The 14,696-nt window shown below is 32.7% G+C and overlaps 2 protein-coding genes across 5 annotated transcripts in view; one reads left to right on the plus strand and one right to left on the minus strand.

The window, feature by feature from the left end:
* Positions 1 to 1,040: 1,040 nt before the first annotated feature.
* LOC127738042 (MAP kinase-interacting serine/threonine-protein kinase 1-like) lies at positions 1,041 to 11,357 on the minus strand. Of its 3 annotated transcripts, none has more exons than XM_052249147.1 (7): positions 11,247 to 11,357; positions 9,547 to 9,742; positions 9,243 to 9,340; positions 8,793 to 9,051; positions 8,178 to 8,433; positions 7,633 to 7,932; positions 1,041 to 2,229 (listed from the first exon to the last, which is right to left on the minus strand). In XM_052249147.1, the coding sequence occupies exons 1-7, from the start codon at positions 11,283 to 11,285 to the stop codon at positions 1,902 to 1,904; spliced, it is 1,476 nt and encodes a 491-aa protein (XP_052105107.1). In that variant the 5' UTR covers positions 11,286 to 11,357; the 3' UTR covers positions 1,041 to 1,901. The 3 variants fall into 3 exon arrangements, with proteins under 3 accessions (XP_052105107.1, XP_052105266.1, XP_052105191.1); XM_052249306.1 differs by lacking the exon at positions 11,247 to 11,357 and adding an exon at positions 10,780 to 10,975; XM_052249231.1 differs by lacking the exon at positions 11,247 to 11,357 and adding an exon at positions 9,945 to 10,101.
* A 120-nt stretch (positions 11,358 to 11,477) lies between these two features.
* The window catches only part of LOC127737362 (calcium homeostasis endoplasmic reticulum protein-like), a 107,405-nt gene continuing 104,186 nt past the window's right edge, over positions 11,478 to 14,696 (plus strand). For both annotated transcript variants that reach the window (XM_052248006.1, XM_052248086.1), the window contains exon 1: positions 11,478 to 11,605. In XM_052248006.1, the coding sequence (XP_052103966.1) occupies positions 11,578 to 11,605 (28 nt within the window). In that variant the 5' untranslated portion in view covers positions 11,478 to 11,577. The remainder of the gene's footprint in view (positions 11,606 to 14,696) is intronic.

Genomic DNA, 14,696 nt, shown 5'->3' on the forward strand with positions numbered 1-14,696 from the left:
GCACAATACTGTGCAATTGAATATTTCTTGCTATTGCGCAATACTGTACAATTGACAATTTCTTGCTATTGCGCAATATTGTGCTATTGGATATTTCTTGCTATTGCGCAATACTGTGCAATTGAAGATTTCTTGCTATTGTGCAATACTGTGCAATTGAAAATTTCTTGCTATTGCACAATACTTATTATATAATAATTTACACATCCTGTTTGGTGTGTATCTCCTACCATATCAATATTATTTGCTTTTAATTATAAATCAGAAATAACCAACTTAAAATGGAAAATTTTAAAAGAAAAAAAAAAGGAAAAAAAGAGAAAACCCCCCCCCCCCCCCCCAAATTTTTTGAACCCCCTTATGATTCATCACCCCCAAACTCAATCCCAGCCTTCCCTTTGTGGTATGGTACCTTGCAGTACAATTTCAGAGAGATCCATACACTTGAACACAAGTTATTGTCTGGAAACTAGAAAAAATGCTTATTTTTGGCCCCTTTTTGGCCCCCAATTCCTAAACGTTTCAGGCAATTACCCACAAACTCAATTCCAGCTTTCCCTTTGTGATATGGAACCTTGTAGTACAATTTCAGAAATATCCAAACACTTACACACAAGTTATTGTCATGAAACTAGAAAAATGCTTGTTTTTTGCCCCTTTTTTGGCCCCTAATTCCTAAAATTTTGAGGCAATTACCCCCAAAATCAATTACAGCCTTCCCTTTGTGATATGGAACCTTGTGGTACAATGTCAGAGAGATCCATACACTTACACACAAGTTATTGTCTGGAAGTTACAAAAATGCTTATTTTTGGCCCCTTTTTGGCCCCTAATTCCTTAACTGTTGGTACCATAACCCCCAAAATCAATCCCAACCTTCCTTTTGTGGTATTGAACCTTATGGTAAAATTTCATAGAAATCTATTCCCTTAAACTAAAGTTAGAGTGCGAAAACCAATGTGTCTTCGGACGACGCCGGACGACGACGACGCCAACGTCATACCAATATACGACCAAAAAATTAAAAATTTTTGCGGTCGTATAAAAACAAAATTAACAGAACAGGAAAATAACATCAAAACAACTGAGCTGTTAATAAAACTTGCAACACAAACAAATTTGGCAGTTAATTCAACAAGTTGATAACATTTTCACAATTTGCTCTGTAATGGCATTTTATGGTTTTGTACCAGCTTTCTACACTAAAATTCAACATTGTAAAAGTATAAAAAAATGAAAAACATGAAAAAGTACAAAACATAAAAGACATTTTCACATAAAAGACAGGCACATTTTTATGTCCACTCTCACATCAATCACCATTCTTTTATTTTTTTTATCACTAATACACACATGTATAATCTCTCATGTTTTAGAACTGCCAATGTGTACAGTCATTCTATTTGGACCCACTTCTTTTTAATTCTAGCACTTTCAAGTCCACAACCATACACATATTTTGAAAGACAATGTTAACATAATGTTATGAGTATCCCTGAAACTAAACCTTCCAACAAAATATACTTCATCTTCTATACACAAGCATACATAGAAATAAGTATTGATAGGATTTATTTCCCTTTTTTTAAAAATTAACAAAACTATTTTTCAGTGTGGAAAAATACAATAAAATTTCTTTCTTTATAAAAATGGATTTCCACTACAAGATCGCGTTGTTTCTATTTTTTTTTGTACATTTTGTAGGTGGTATATACATGATATAAGAATGTACCAAATCCTATGTCCATTCTAAACCCTTTCATACACAACACACTCGTACAATGGACAAAATACAAAATAGCACACACATTCAATACATGTATAAAATCTGTCCAATTTTAAGCACTCAAAAATAACACAACCAGAATAATAACTGATATCAAATGAGTTTGGTCTTCGTCTCAAATACTTATGCCACAACTAGATGAATGGGAGCTTGGCAATGAACAACCACTGTCGCTACTGTCCTCGGTTATTTCACTTAAATTGTTTGGTTTCCTGGCCATTGTACGTCTTTTAGCCAGTCCTGAACTTGGTGGAGACAGTTTGAAACTTGGTATGTTAAACTTGTCATCATCATCGCCACTTTCATATGCATCACAGTCAAAATCGTCCCTCCCACCAATAAAGAAAGAGGGAGGCTCCGAAATCAAAAGATGTTGCTGCATCATTCTGTTGATTGAGACTGCTTCTCCAGCAAAACATTCCAGATCTTTTGTACTGTTGTTTCTGTAATGTAAATAACAGTCCAATGTATAAAAGATAAAAGCTATCATGTTTTCATCCTTAAATAAAATGCTCCGCTGGGGCGCAGCTTGATACGACCGCAGAGGTCGAACCCTGAACAGTTGGGGCAAGTATGGACACAACATTCAAGCTTGATACAGCACTGAATTTGGATTGTGTTAAATATATGACACAGCATAGGTTTCTGACACAGAATGAATGTGGTCTAAGAACTTAAAAACTTTTAATTTACCTATTCAAACCATATCATTATTATTATCTTTTATATACAAATCAGAAATAACCAATTTAAAATGGAAAATTTTAAAGAAAAAAAAAATCCCTCCACTAAATTTTTTGAACCCCCTTATGATTCATCACCCCCAAACTCAATCCCAGCCTTCCCTTTGAGGTATGGTACCTTGCAGTACAATTTTAGAGAGATTCATACACTTGAACACAAGTTATTGTCTGGAAACTAGAAAAATGCTTGTTTTTAGGCCCCTTTTTGGCCCCAAATTCCTAAACGTTTAGGGCAATTACCCCAAAACTCAAACCCAGCTTTCCTTTTGTGATATAGAACCTTGTAGTACAATTTCATAAAGATCCATACACTTACACACAAGTTATTGTCCTGAAACTAGAAAAATGCTTGTTTTTTGCCCCTTTTTGGCCCCTAATTCCTAAAATTTTGAGACAATTACCCCCAAACTCAATCCCAGCCTTCCCTTTGTGGTATGGTACCTTGCAGTACAATTTCAGAGAGATCCATACACTTGAACACAAGTTATTGTCTGGAAACTAGAAAAATGCTTGTTTTTAGGCCCCTTTTTGGCCCCAAATTCCTAAACATTAAGGGCAATTACCCCCAAACTCAAACCCAGCTTTCCTTTTGTGATAGAGAACCTTGTAGTACAATTTCATAAAGATCCATACACTTACACACAAGTTATTGTCCTGAAACTAGAAAAATGCTTGTTTTTTGCCCCTTTTTGGCCCCTTATTCCTAAAATTTTGAGGCAATTACCCCCAAAATCAATCCAAGCATTCCCATTGTGGTATGGTACCTTGCAGTACAATTTCAGAGAGATCCATACACTTGAACACAAGTTATTGTCTGGAAACTAGAAAAATGCTATTTTTGACCCTTTTTTGGCCCCTTATTCCTAAACATTTTGGGCAATTACCCCCAAACTCAATTCCAGCTTTCCCTTTGTGATATGGAACCTTGTAGTTCAATTTCAGAAAAATCCATATACTTACACACAAGTTATTATCATGAAACTAGAAAAATGCTTGTTTTTTCCCCCTTTTTTGGCCCCTAATTCCTAAAATTTTGCGGCAATTACCCCCAAAATCAATCCCAGCATTCCCTTTGTGATATGGAACCTTGTGGTACAATGTCAGAGAGATCCATACACTAACACACAAGTTATGTCTGGAAGTTACAAAAATGCCTATTTTTGGCCCCTTTTTGGCCCCTAATTCCTTAACTGTTGGTACCATAACCCCCAAAATCAATCCCAACCTTCCTTTTGTGGTATTGAACCTTATGGTAAAATTTCATGGAGATCCATTCACTTAAACTAAAGTTAGAGTGCGAAAACTAATGTGTCTTCGGACGACGACGCCGGACTACGACGACGACGATGACGACGACGACGCCAACGTCATACCAATATACGACCAAAAAATTTTTAATTTTTGCGGTCGTATAAAAATAGGAAAATTCTTAATCCAACATCACAGTGTAAATAAAAGTATAAATAGAAAGTGAAAGTATGAAAAGAAAGTGAAACATTTCAATATAATCAACATGAAAAAGATATTAAAATAAAATTGTTCATGTATAAAGTATTTGCTTCAAATTTTATGTCAGAGTTATTTACTGAAAATGCTATAAATGGAATGGATTAAAACATGACTGTCCCATAGTTCTTCTGTTTTGGTGCCTAGGATAACCAACATCAGGTTATGTACACATAATACAAAGGAAAAATCGGAAATTCATAATCCAACATCACAATGTAACCATGGTATTGAAAGTGAAATAAAATTAAGAATGGAAATTGGGAATGTGTCAAAGAGACAACAACCCAACCAAAGAGCAGAAAGCAACTGAAGGCCATCAATGAGTCTTCAACACAGCGAGAAAATCCAGCAACCGGAGGCGGTCTTCAGCTGGCCCCTAAACAAAAAATGTGTACTAGTTCAGTGAAAAAAGACGTCACACTAAACTCCAAAACATATAAATGAACTAAAATTAAAAAAACATACAAGACTAACAAAGGCCAGAGGCTTGAGATCCGAACTTGGGACAGGCGCAAAAATGCGTCGGGGTCTGTTCAATAGTGCTTCGGGTAATTTATCTACACATATGGTTTATTTGCCGCTGCTTGTAGTTACAGGGTAGATCCCTAAAGAGTTATTGTTAAAAGAGTATTTTCATTGTATTAATATAATACTTTTGTACTTTGATTTTTTAGAGTATTGATGGTAAACACTATAACAGTTTAATATTTTATCTTTCAGATAATTGAAAGTAAACAATACCGTTTTCAACTTTCAACTAATCTTTCTCATGTTCTACTGTTACTTCGCTATCTGAGGTAAGGAGGAGGGTTGAGTGCTCACAATATGTTTAATCCTACCACATTCTGTCATTCCATGGTTGTCCATAGTTACTGTCTGCCATATGTTTTAAGCATAAGGGAGCTACCATTTGATTTTACTGGGGGGCTAGGATGAAATTTGAAATAAAATGCTTCGCTGGGCGCAGCTTGATACGACCGCAGAGGTCGAACCCTGAACAGTTGGGGCAAGTATGGACACAACATTCAAGCTTGATACAGCTCTGAATTTGGATTGTGATTAAATATTTGACACAGCATAGGTTTCTGACACAGAAAGAATGTGGTCTAAGAACTTCAATTTTTTTAATTTACCTATTATGGTCCAATGTCCAAAATCAAAATACATGGTTAGATTCAGCATATCAAAGAACCCCATATATTCAATTTTTGTTGAAATCAAACAAAGTTTAATTTTGGACCCCAACTTGGACAAACTTGAAAACTGGTCCCATAATCAAAAATCTAAACACATGTTTAGATTCAGCATATCAAAGTACCCGAAGAATTCAATTTTTGTTAAAATCAAACTAAGTTTAATTTTGGACCCTTTGGACCTTAATGTAGACAAATTTAAAAAACGGGTACCTAAATTAAAAATCTAAAAACACAGTTAGATTTGGCATATCAAAGAACCCCAATAATTCAATTTTTGATGAAATCAAACAAAGTTTAATTTTGGACCCTTTTGACCTCAATATGAACCAATTTGATAGCGGGCCCACAAATAAAAAATCTAAATACATGGTAAGATTCAGCATATCAAAGAACCCCATATATTCAATTTTTGTTGAAATCAAACAAAGTTTAATTTTGGACCCCAATTTGGACCAACTTGAAAACTGGGCCAAAAATCTAAAATCTAAATACATGTTTAGATTCAGCATATCAAAGAACCCCATATATTCAATTTTTGTTGAAATCAAACAAAGTTTAATTTTGGACCCCAACTTGGACCAACTTGAAAACTGGGCCCATGATCAAAAATCTAAACCCATGTTTAGATTCAGCATATCAAAGAACCCTAAGAATTCAATTTTTGTTAAAATCAAACTAAGTTTAATTTTGGACCCTTTGGACCTTAATGTAGACAAATTTAAAAAACGGGACCCAAAATTAAAAATCTAAATACACGGTTAGATTCGGCATATCAAAGAACCCCAATAATTTAATTTTTGATGAAATCAAACAAAGTTTAATTTTGGACCCTTTGGACCTCAATGTGGACCAATTTAAAAACGGGGCCCAAAATCCAAAAACTTAATACACGGTTAGATTCAGCATATTAAAGAACCCCAAGAATTCAAGAATAAAACCCCATTGAAATTGATCAAGAAATAAGCAATTTATACGAAGTATCTTCTTTTGCACAATACTGTGCAATTGAATATTTCTTGCTATTGCGCAATACTGTACAATTGACAATTTCTTGCTATTGCGCAATATTGTGCTATTGGATATTTCTTGCTATTGCGCAATACTGTTAAATTGAAGATTTCTTGCTATTGCGCAATACTGTGCAATTGAAGATTTCTTGCTATTGTGCAATACTGTGCAATTGAAAATTTCTTGCTATTGCACAATACTTATTATATAATAATTTACACATCCTGTTTGGTGTGTATCTCCTACCATATCATTATCATTTGCTTTTAAATATAAATCAGAAATAACCAACTTAAAATGGAAAATTTTAAAAGAAAAAAAAAAGGAAAAAAAGAAAAAAAAAAAAAAAAAAAATCCCCCCCCCAATTTTTTGAACCCCCTTATGATTCATCACCCCCAAACTCAATCCCAGCCTTCCCTTTGTGGTATGGTACCTTGCAGTACAATTTCAGAGAGATCCATACACTTGAACACAAGTTATTGTCTGGAAACTAGAAAAATGCTTATTTTTGGCCCCTTTTTGGCCCCCAATTCCTAAAATTTTGAGGCAATTACCCCCAAACTCAATTCCAGCTTTCCCTTTGTGATATGGAACCTTGTAGTACAATTTCAGAAATATCCAAACACTTACACACAAGTTATTGTCATGAAACTAGAAAAATGCTTGTTTTTTGCCCCTTTTTTGGCCCCTAATTCCTAAAATTTTGAGGCAATTACCCCCAAAATCAATTACAGCCTTCCCTTTGTGATATGGAACCTTGTGGTACAATGTCAGAGAGATCCATACACTTACACACAAGTTATTGTCTGAAAGTTACAAAAATGCTTATTTTTGGCCCCTTTTTGGCCCCTAATTCCTTAACTGTTGGTACCATAACCCCCAAAATCAATCCCAACCTTCCTTTTGTGGTATTGAACCTTATGGTGAAATTTCATGGAGATCCATTCACTTAAACTAAAGTTAGAGTGCGAAAACCAATGTGTCTTCGGACGACGCCGGACGACGACGACGACGACGACGACGACGACGACAACGACGACGACGACGACGACGACGCCAACGTCATACCAATATACGACCAAAAAATTTTTAATTTTTGCGGTCGTATAAAAATGTGATGCATTGTTAAACTTTAAAGAAATGAAACTTATTTTAAGCTTAACACTAGGATTAATTTTTTTATTCAAAGTTTCATACTTCTGTATCTATTTAATGTAACACTTAAACTGTAAAAACAAGTCATTACACTGTTAACAATATAAACAGGAAAAGCATAAAGTGGTCACATACTTTGTCTGATGACTACAGGAAATTACAGTGTATTGCATCCCACCTACATACAGATCTAAATATGGAAATGTATATAACTTGTAGTAAAATAAAGCATACCTTGTCAGAATACCAGGTGTGGCCAAAGGGGTAGGTGCTGCAGGGCATGTAATCCATGGATGTTGTAAAACCTCCAAAGCTGTCAGCCTCTTCCTGGGTTCACGGACTAGTAATTTCTGAATGAGATCTTTGACATCGTTGGATACATCTCTCCATTCATTGTCAGGGAATTCAAACATGCCATCCTGAATTCTAGTGAACAAGGTCTCTTGACATGACTGACAAGCTTCACCTCTCTCCCAGCCACAATCCCCACCGCATTGTCCATAGAATGGAGGATAACCACATAACATAATATACCTGAAAAACAAAATTCATTTCTAGGTTACTCATTTTGAATTTCACTATTTATCACTATCATGAGTACTGATCAATATCATCTTTCTAAACTATGTAAATGTAATTTACGAGTCTATGCTACTCAACATAGCATTTTTTAAAAGAAATTATGACAGAACACATCTTGAAAGATTCATGTGATTAAATTTTCACCTCAAAATTATACTATTTTCTATTTTTTAAAACCAAAATAGTAAAAAACTTACAATATAATTCCTAAGCTCCACAAATCACATTTCTTATCATACGAGAATGACTCTCCAACCCATGCATCAACAACTTCTGGTGCCATGTACTCCACAGACCCCACAGGTGTAAGAAGTTCTGGTGTTGTACAATTATCTTCTGTTTGGCTTCCTGGTACGCCACTTGCCAAATCAAAGTCACAGATACGTATTGGGACTACTTCATCAGTTCTCTCACATAATATGTTATCTGGTTTGAGATCTCTGTGTGCAATACCTAAATATAATAATTTTTAATAATTAATTTGTGTCTGGACAGGTGTTCCTTTGTAAATAATCAGCATGTACGAAATTCAATATTATTATAAACACCAATTAAAATCATGAAATTCTTTCTTCAGATGCTCCTAATGCAAAATTTAAAAACGTTTGCTTTTATTTGTTTTCCTTTTTATTTAAATAATGTATCTTTTCAGGAAAGTTATTAAAATCAAATTTTTAAATGCAATGTCAATCTATAGGAGAGATGCCAACAGTTAAAAAGAAGAGACATTAATTTAGATAAATGCTAGATTTCCTGGAAAACCAGGACACTGAAATAAAAACATACATATATATATATATATATATATATACCTTTTTGGTGAAGAAAGTTCAAAGCTATGGCTATCTGTTTGACTACAAGTGCAGCTTCTCTCTCACATAGGTGGCCCCTTCTTTCAATATTGGCAAGTAATGTTCCGCCTTTCATCTTTTCAAATACCAAATAAAATCTATCTTCCTCTTCAAAGTATTCAAATAGTTGTAAAATATTATCCTGGCCTTGACAAATACTGAAAATCTCTATTTCTTTAAAAACTTTATTTCTTGATCTGGTAAAATCTTTTTCGATAACCTGAAAAATAAAATGATTTCAAATATTATTTTTGAACATTTTGGTTGGTGTTAGTTTTTTTTTTAAATTTATGTCCTTATTGTTATATTCACAACTGTTTTAATACAAAATTCATTATTTCTATTCATCTCTTAACATCATTTAAATGTATTAATTATTTAATAGACCATAAAAATATATTTTCAAATTACCTTCACAGCATATTCTTTGTTCGTTGTGTTTTTTTTGTAAGTTTTAACAGCAGCACATGCTCCATTGCCAAGAATTTCTCCAGTTGCTGTATATAGATCTGTGTAAAAGAACAAACACAATATTATATCATTGATTCATACCATAACTTCATATATTTAATTACACAAACAGTAATCAACAATATCATTACAATGTGCAACAATGAAAACTTACTAAAAGGTCATGACAAGTTGATCAAAGTGTTTCAAATTGAATTATGTCTTTCAAATTATTTCAACTAAAATAAACGAATCAAAAAGTTACCTTCAAATTTTTTAACAGAGTTGTCAGCAGCCCTTCGCTTTTTCTTTTTATTTCTTGTTCTGATATTCATAGAGCATGGGCCATTGTTGTTTTCCGAGTCTGCCAATTCCATATCCAAGTTTGTCATTATACTTTCGAACATCAAACTTTCTGGTCGTGGTGGTGATTGTGAACAATACTTTGACTTTTGGTCGATCTGCAATCAAATGATACATTAAGAATAGAAATTTCATTTTGATCTGTCAAAGGAACAATAAATATTTAAAAATTCCTTATGATTACTTTAAGTTCTACAAAACTAAATCCTAATTATCAATATATGAATTTATTTTTGAACATCAGATAACAGGTTCAATCTTTACTTTAACATATTCAGAAAAAAACAATTTCAAAAATACCTTCTTCAACTGAGCATTGAAAATCATATTCCTCAACTCCTAAACCCTTTCACCATACTGACAAGACATTCATAAAACCATTCCTACTCCATTGGTTTTTCAAAATGAAATGGATTTCACCAAATCATTGCAATAGTTAATGTTGCGTCATCAAAATTTATTTATAAAAGTCAAATTTACTGGTAAAAAATATATTTTAAGTAGTTGAGCTAAGGAATCTAAAATTAGAACTGCTTTGTTAAACCAACCAATCAGAATGCTAGTTGATTAAGTCATTCTATGGTTTAGGATTTTCCATTTGGGCATTCAGCCAAAACATCAATAAATACCTAAAGAATATTCCAGACCTCTGACAAATTTTGAGAATTCTATTTTAAGTTATCCTCTATATACATGATAATGTTTTGCTTTTTACTAACATAAACTGTCTATGAAACTCAGCTATGCTTAACATGTAACTGTGTCAACAAAGAACTGGGTCATCTTCAAAATATTTACATTTCATACAAAATCAATTTCCAAATTTTGACCTTCATGTAAAGATTATTGTGAAACTTATGATAAATTTTCAATCATTAAGATAGTGAATATACATAAATTCTTATAATAAGTGTCAAATATATTTTAATATGAAAAATGGATGTATTCATCAAAGAATATAATCTATTAAGAACTGGATGTATGCATGAAAAATTATAGTGCCAGCATAAAATAAATGTAACACAAAAGAGCATAAAATTATGAAATTTCAGAATAAGACGAAGTCAACAATATTTTGCACAATTAGACAATGTTATTGGAAGAACAATTAATTGCAAAAAATGCTTCTACTTACATCGATCATTTTAAATGCTGATAAAATTCCTATGAAAGAAAACTGATTATTTCCTGATTATATTAATCCCGACAAAATTTGTAAAATCCAATATTTCTAAACCGGTAAGTGGTCATTAGACCTGAATAATTTTGATCACCCTTTCATTGTAAAACACTCTCTCATTGAACATTCAAGACTGACAAAGTTTACGTCAGCCAAGCTATTTATACTAGCACAGCTACATGGCTCAACGTTGACTGGTTGACTCAACGATATGTGACCCCAGTCTACGTACGCAGATCCACGCAAATTTGTTTACATCCGACTCACAACAATGTCGGCCATGTTTACTATGGCGTGACCTATAAACAATGCAAATTTCTAAATTTCTGTTGTTAAATATAATAACAGCATTTGATATCATTCAAAATCAATCTTTTATATATGATTAAAAGAAAACTTTTAAGTATCTCAATGCAACTTACTTCTATCATGACGCTTTTTGTATTAGCACTTTCAAGCATACTCCCGCCGCTGTCACCATTTTCTCAAAACAATCAGTCGGATAACCTCGGAAGAATGATGAAAAATAATTTCCAATTCAATTTCCAAAAAGCCTCACTTTTATTTTAAAAATTACGAAAATAGTTATATTATACAATAAGTAAAAAAAAATACAAAAAAAAAAAAGATTTTAGAAGTTATAAAATTTTAGTCGTAGAAACGTTTTAACAGTGGAACATTAATCACCTGGCGGGGAACATATTATTAAACATTGAATACTTATTTTTCTTCACGTTTTTGGTGTAGAGAATTATGGATATTCCACCAAATCATCCTGACGGTAAAGTTTACGTATAGTTTTGTAGATGCAGATTTGATTTTGTTAGATAGCTAGTATGTAAATATATAGATGTGTGATACAGGTATATCTTCTTACAAACGCCAGTCTGTCATGTTTAAAATTTCGACCTTCTTTTCCCAAGTTTGGTTCATTTTCATGTATCTGTTTATGCCAAATTATGGTTAGATTAGGTTAGAGGTATTTCTAAGTTAGGTTTTTCCTTTATGGCTTGTTTTAGGGTTTGTTTAGTATAGCTCTATAAGGTTTGGGACCCATTATTGGCATTAAGTAAAATAAGGCACCGTTACGGCGTTAGATAACATGATATCTGACGTAAATTTTGGATCATCTAAATAAAAAATATTAAAATACAGCCAAGAACAGGCAAACACACTTATATTTGTCAGATTGAGACAACCATAGCATCTTAGATTTCATACTGCTGTTTGACATTGCATGTGTATCTCCCCCTTTCTTCTGTTGTATTATTAAATATCCTGGTGTTATCAGTTCTCAATAATCAGTACTTCGATTTCTAGAAAACCCTTTGGTTTGAAGCAAAAGCCAAATGATAAGTGATAAAACAAGATGATATTGATGAAAAGCTTACAATTCAGGGTTATGTATTGTTTATATTTATTATAATGGCATTTTAACTACAGAAAACAGATTTTTGCTTACTGTATGCAAGTTATTTGTTTTTTTTTGGGGGGGGGGGGGATAATTATGTAGAAAGTAGATAACTCTATCTTAATTATTATTATCATAGCAATGAAGTACTGTCATGACTGTTGGAATAATAAAGACCAATTTTAATTTGGTAAATAATTTCAAACTTTTTTAATCATTACCTAAATGTATGTGAAAAAAAAAAAATACAACACATACAAATGTAGAAGCAGTACCGTAATTGGCCTTGTATACAGGGCTCAACAATAACGCTTGTTCGATTGTCCGTTACCAGAGGAATAAATGGTTGGACAAGTAAAAGCCATATCAAGCTTGTCCCACAGGGCAAGTAAGAAAATAAATTAAATCAACTTTGATAAAGTAATAAACAAAAAACAAGAAAAGAAGATAAAAATAAATATTTATTTGACATGTTTACTTGCGATAGATAGGTTCTTTGTCAGATACTTTATAACAGATAAAAGGCATACTATTCTGGGAAACCAGTCTTACCAATGGCTTTTATAGATAAGGTAACAAGACAGTTCAATACGGTCATGGAAACAATCAGCTCCATGTTTAATAGACAGTTCGGCACCATTGGAGACATTTGGACCAAGACAAACCAGTACCTCATTTTCCTACCTTATTATGTTGCTTTATGATAATTAGATATAGGAAGAAATATATATGATAAATTTTATTTAGCAAAAATATTTTTTAAAGTCATGTGACAAGACATAACTAGATTCAGTTCTTCTCGACTCATATTTTTGAAAAGGATATCAAGAGATATAAATCAAATTCTGTTCTTTTGTTTTGATTCATTTTGTTCATTGAATCAACCTAAAATGCAAAAAAGGTTAATATAAAGGTATTTTTTTTGGACAAGTTACAATTCCATTCGGACAAGTAAGTTTTGGTATGTACTTGTCCTATTGGGCAAGTTGAAAAAATGTTATGTAGAGGCCTGGTATAGTTGTCTTGATAGTTCGCAATGGTACATTGTCTGCACCCCCTTCTCGCCACGAGAATTCAGGTAAAAAAACTTTTTGTAACTATTCGAGAAAACGTCTAATGAAACTCAGTAATTTCAAATCTTGTGTGATCGTTTGTGGTTTTTTCATGGAAAAACCCATTTTCCATCAAATATTAGTTGAAAATGCTTGAAAATGATTCTAGAACAATTCACAAGTGTTAAAATAAGTCAAGATCACAAAAAAAACAATTGAGAAACTTGTGTATGTTTAAACAGGAAATTTCGAATAGCACATGTTAATGAAAATAAATACGGTGAGAGTGTGTAGAAAAAGAGAATACCACTAGAATATGACTGACAGTAAAACAGTTCCATCCTTTAGTAAAATGCTGTTAAACATATCCTTCATATATATTAATGTTTGAAGGATCTTAAGCTAAAACAAAACGCATCAGTATGAATTACCAAAACGGAACGAATAACCAGTTACGTTTTGTAGTTTATACATTGTTATGCATAAACTGGTTCCCAGCTAACTTATACACTTTTTTCATTCCGTTAATTACAAGTTGTTTCCAGTTTATGTAATGCAATGCTGTGAAAAGTAACGAGAAATTTGTAATGAAGCATTTAATTTTGAAATTAATCACTTTATAATGGATTTTGAATTAAAATTGCACATTCATATGGATTAGGTAAAATATAATTTTTGAAAATGATAAGGGCACCCTCTACAATTTCAAAAACAAATATGGCGGAATGTAAACAAACCTTGCGAAATCGAGTTTTTCTCTTATTTCTTGCTTATCGTAGTTTTTTATGCCCATCCCTGTCTGGCAGGTTCAATTTTGGAGAATAAAACCGCGGACTATACAAGCCTGAATTCGGTACTGACAGTGCTTTTTCTTATTAAGACAGAGTTATCTCCCATTTACACAAAAATTGTTTCTCTTTGTTTTGGCACTATTTGGGATTATGGTCCATTATCTATAGTATTATTGGTTAATGTGGTTTTTTTTGGGGGGCGGGGGGTTCAATGAACCCCATGATATTATGATTACATGCAATGTAACAATTTTTTTTACTGTATTGCCACTTTGGCCAATAATTACTAATAATATGCACATTTTGTTAGTATTAATTTACTAGATACATGTACAATTTACATTGATTGTACCTGTCTTTATTCCCCCAAAACCTTATGACTTTTCAGCTGAATTTGTACACCAAATGTATTTGTGCTCACTTGTGATGTTACCTTGAAATTGCTTGAATCCATGAAAACCCAACTGTATGATGCCAAAAACAAGATGAAATTGATAATAAAATCTATTAATTGATGTTATTTATATATAAGTTATATTCATTTCAATTCAATGTGTACTTCCAAAAGAACATTTTTTACATGTAGGCAAGTTTCTGGAGTAACAATATGGCAGTCAT

Source organism: Mytilus californianus, unplaced genomic scaffold (genome assembly GCF_021869535.1).
Source record: "Mytilus californianus isolate M0D057914Y unplaced genomic scaffold, xbMytCali1.0.p SCAF_1, whole genome shotgun sequence".
NCBI lineage: Eukaryota > Metazoa > Mollusca > Bivalvia > Mytilida > Mytilidae > Mytilus > Mytilus californianus.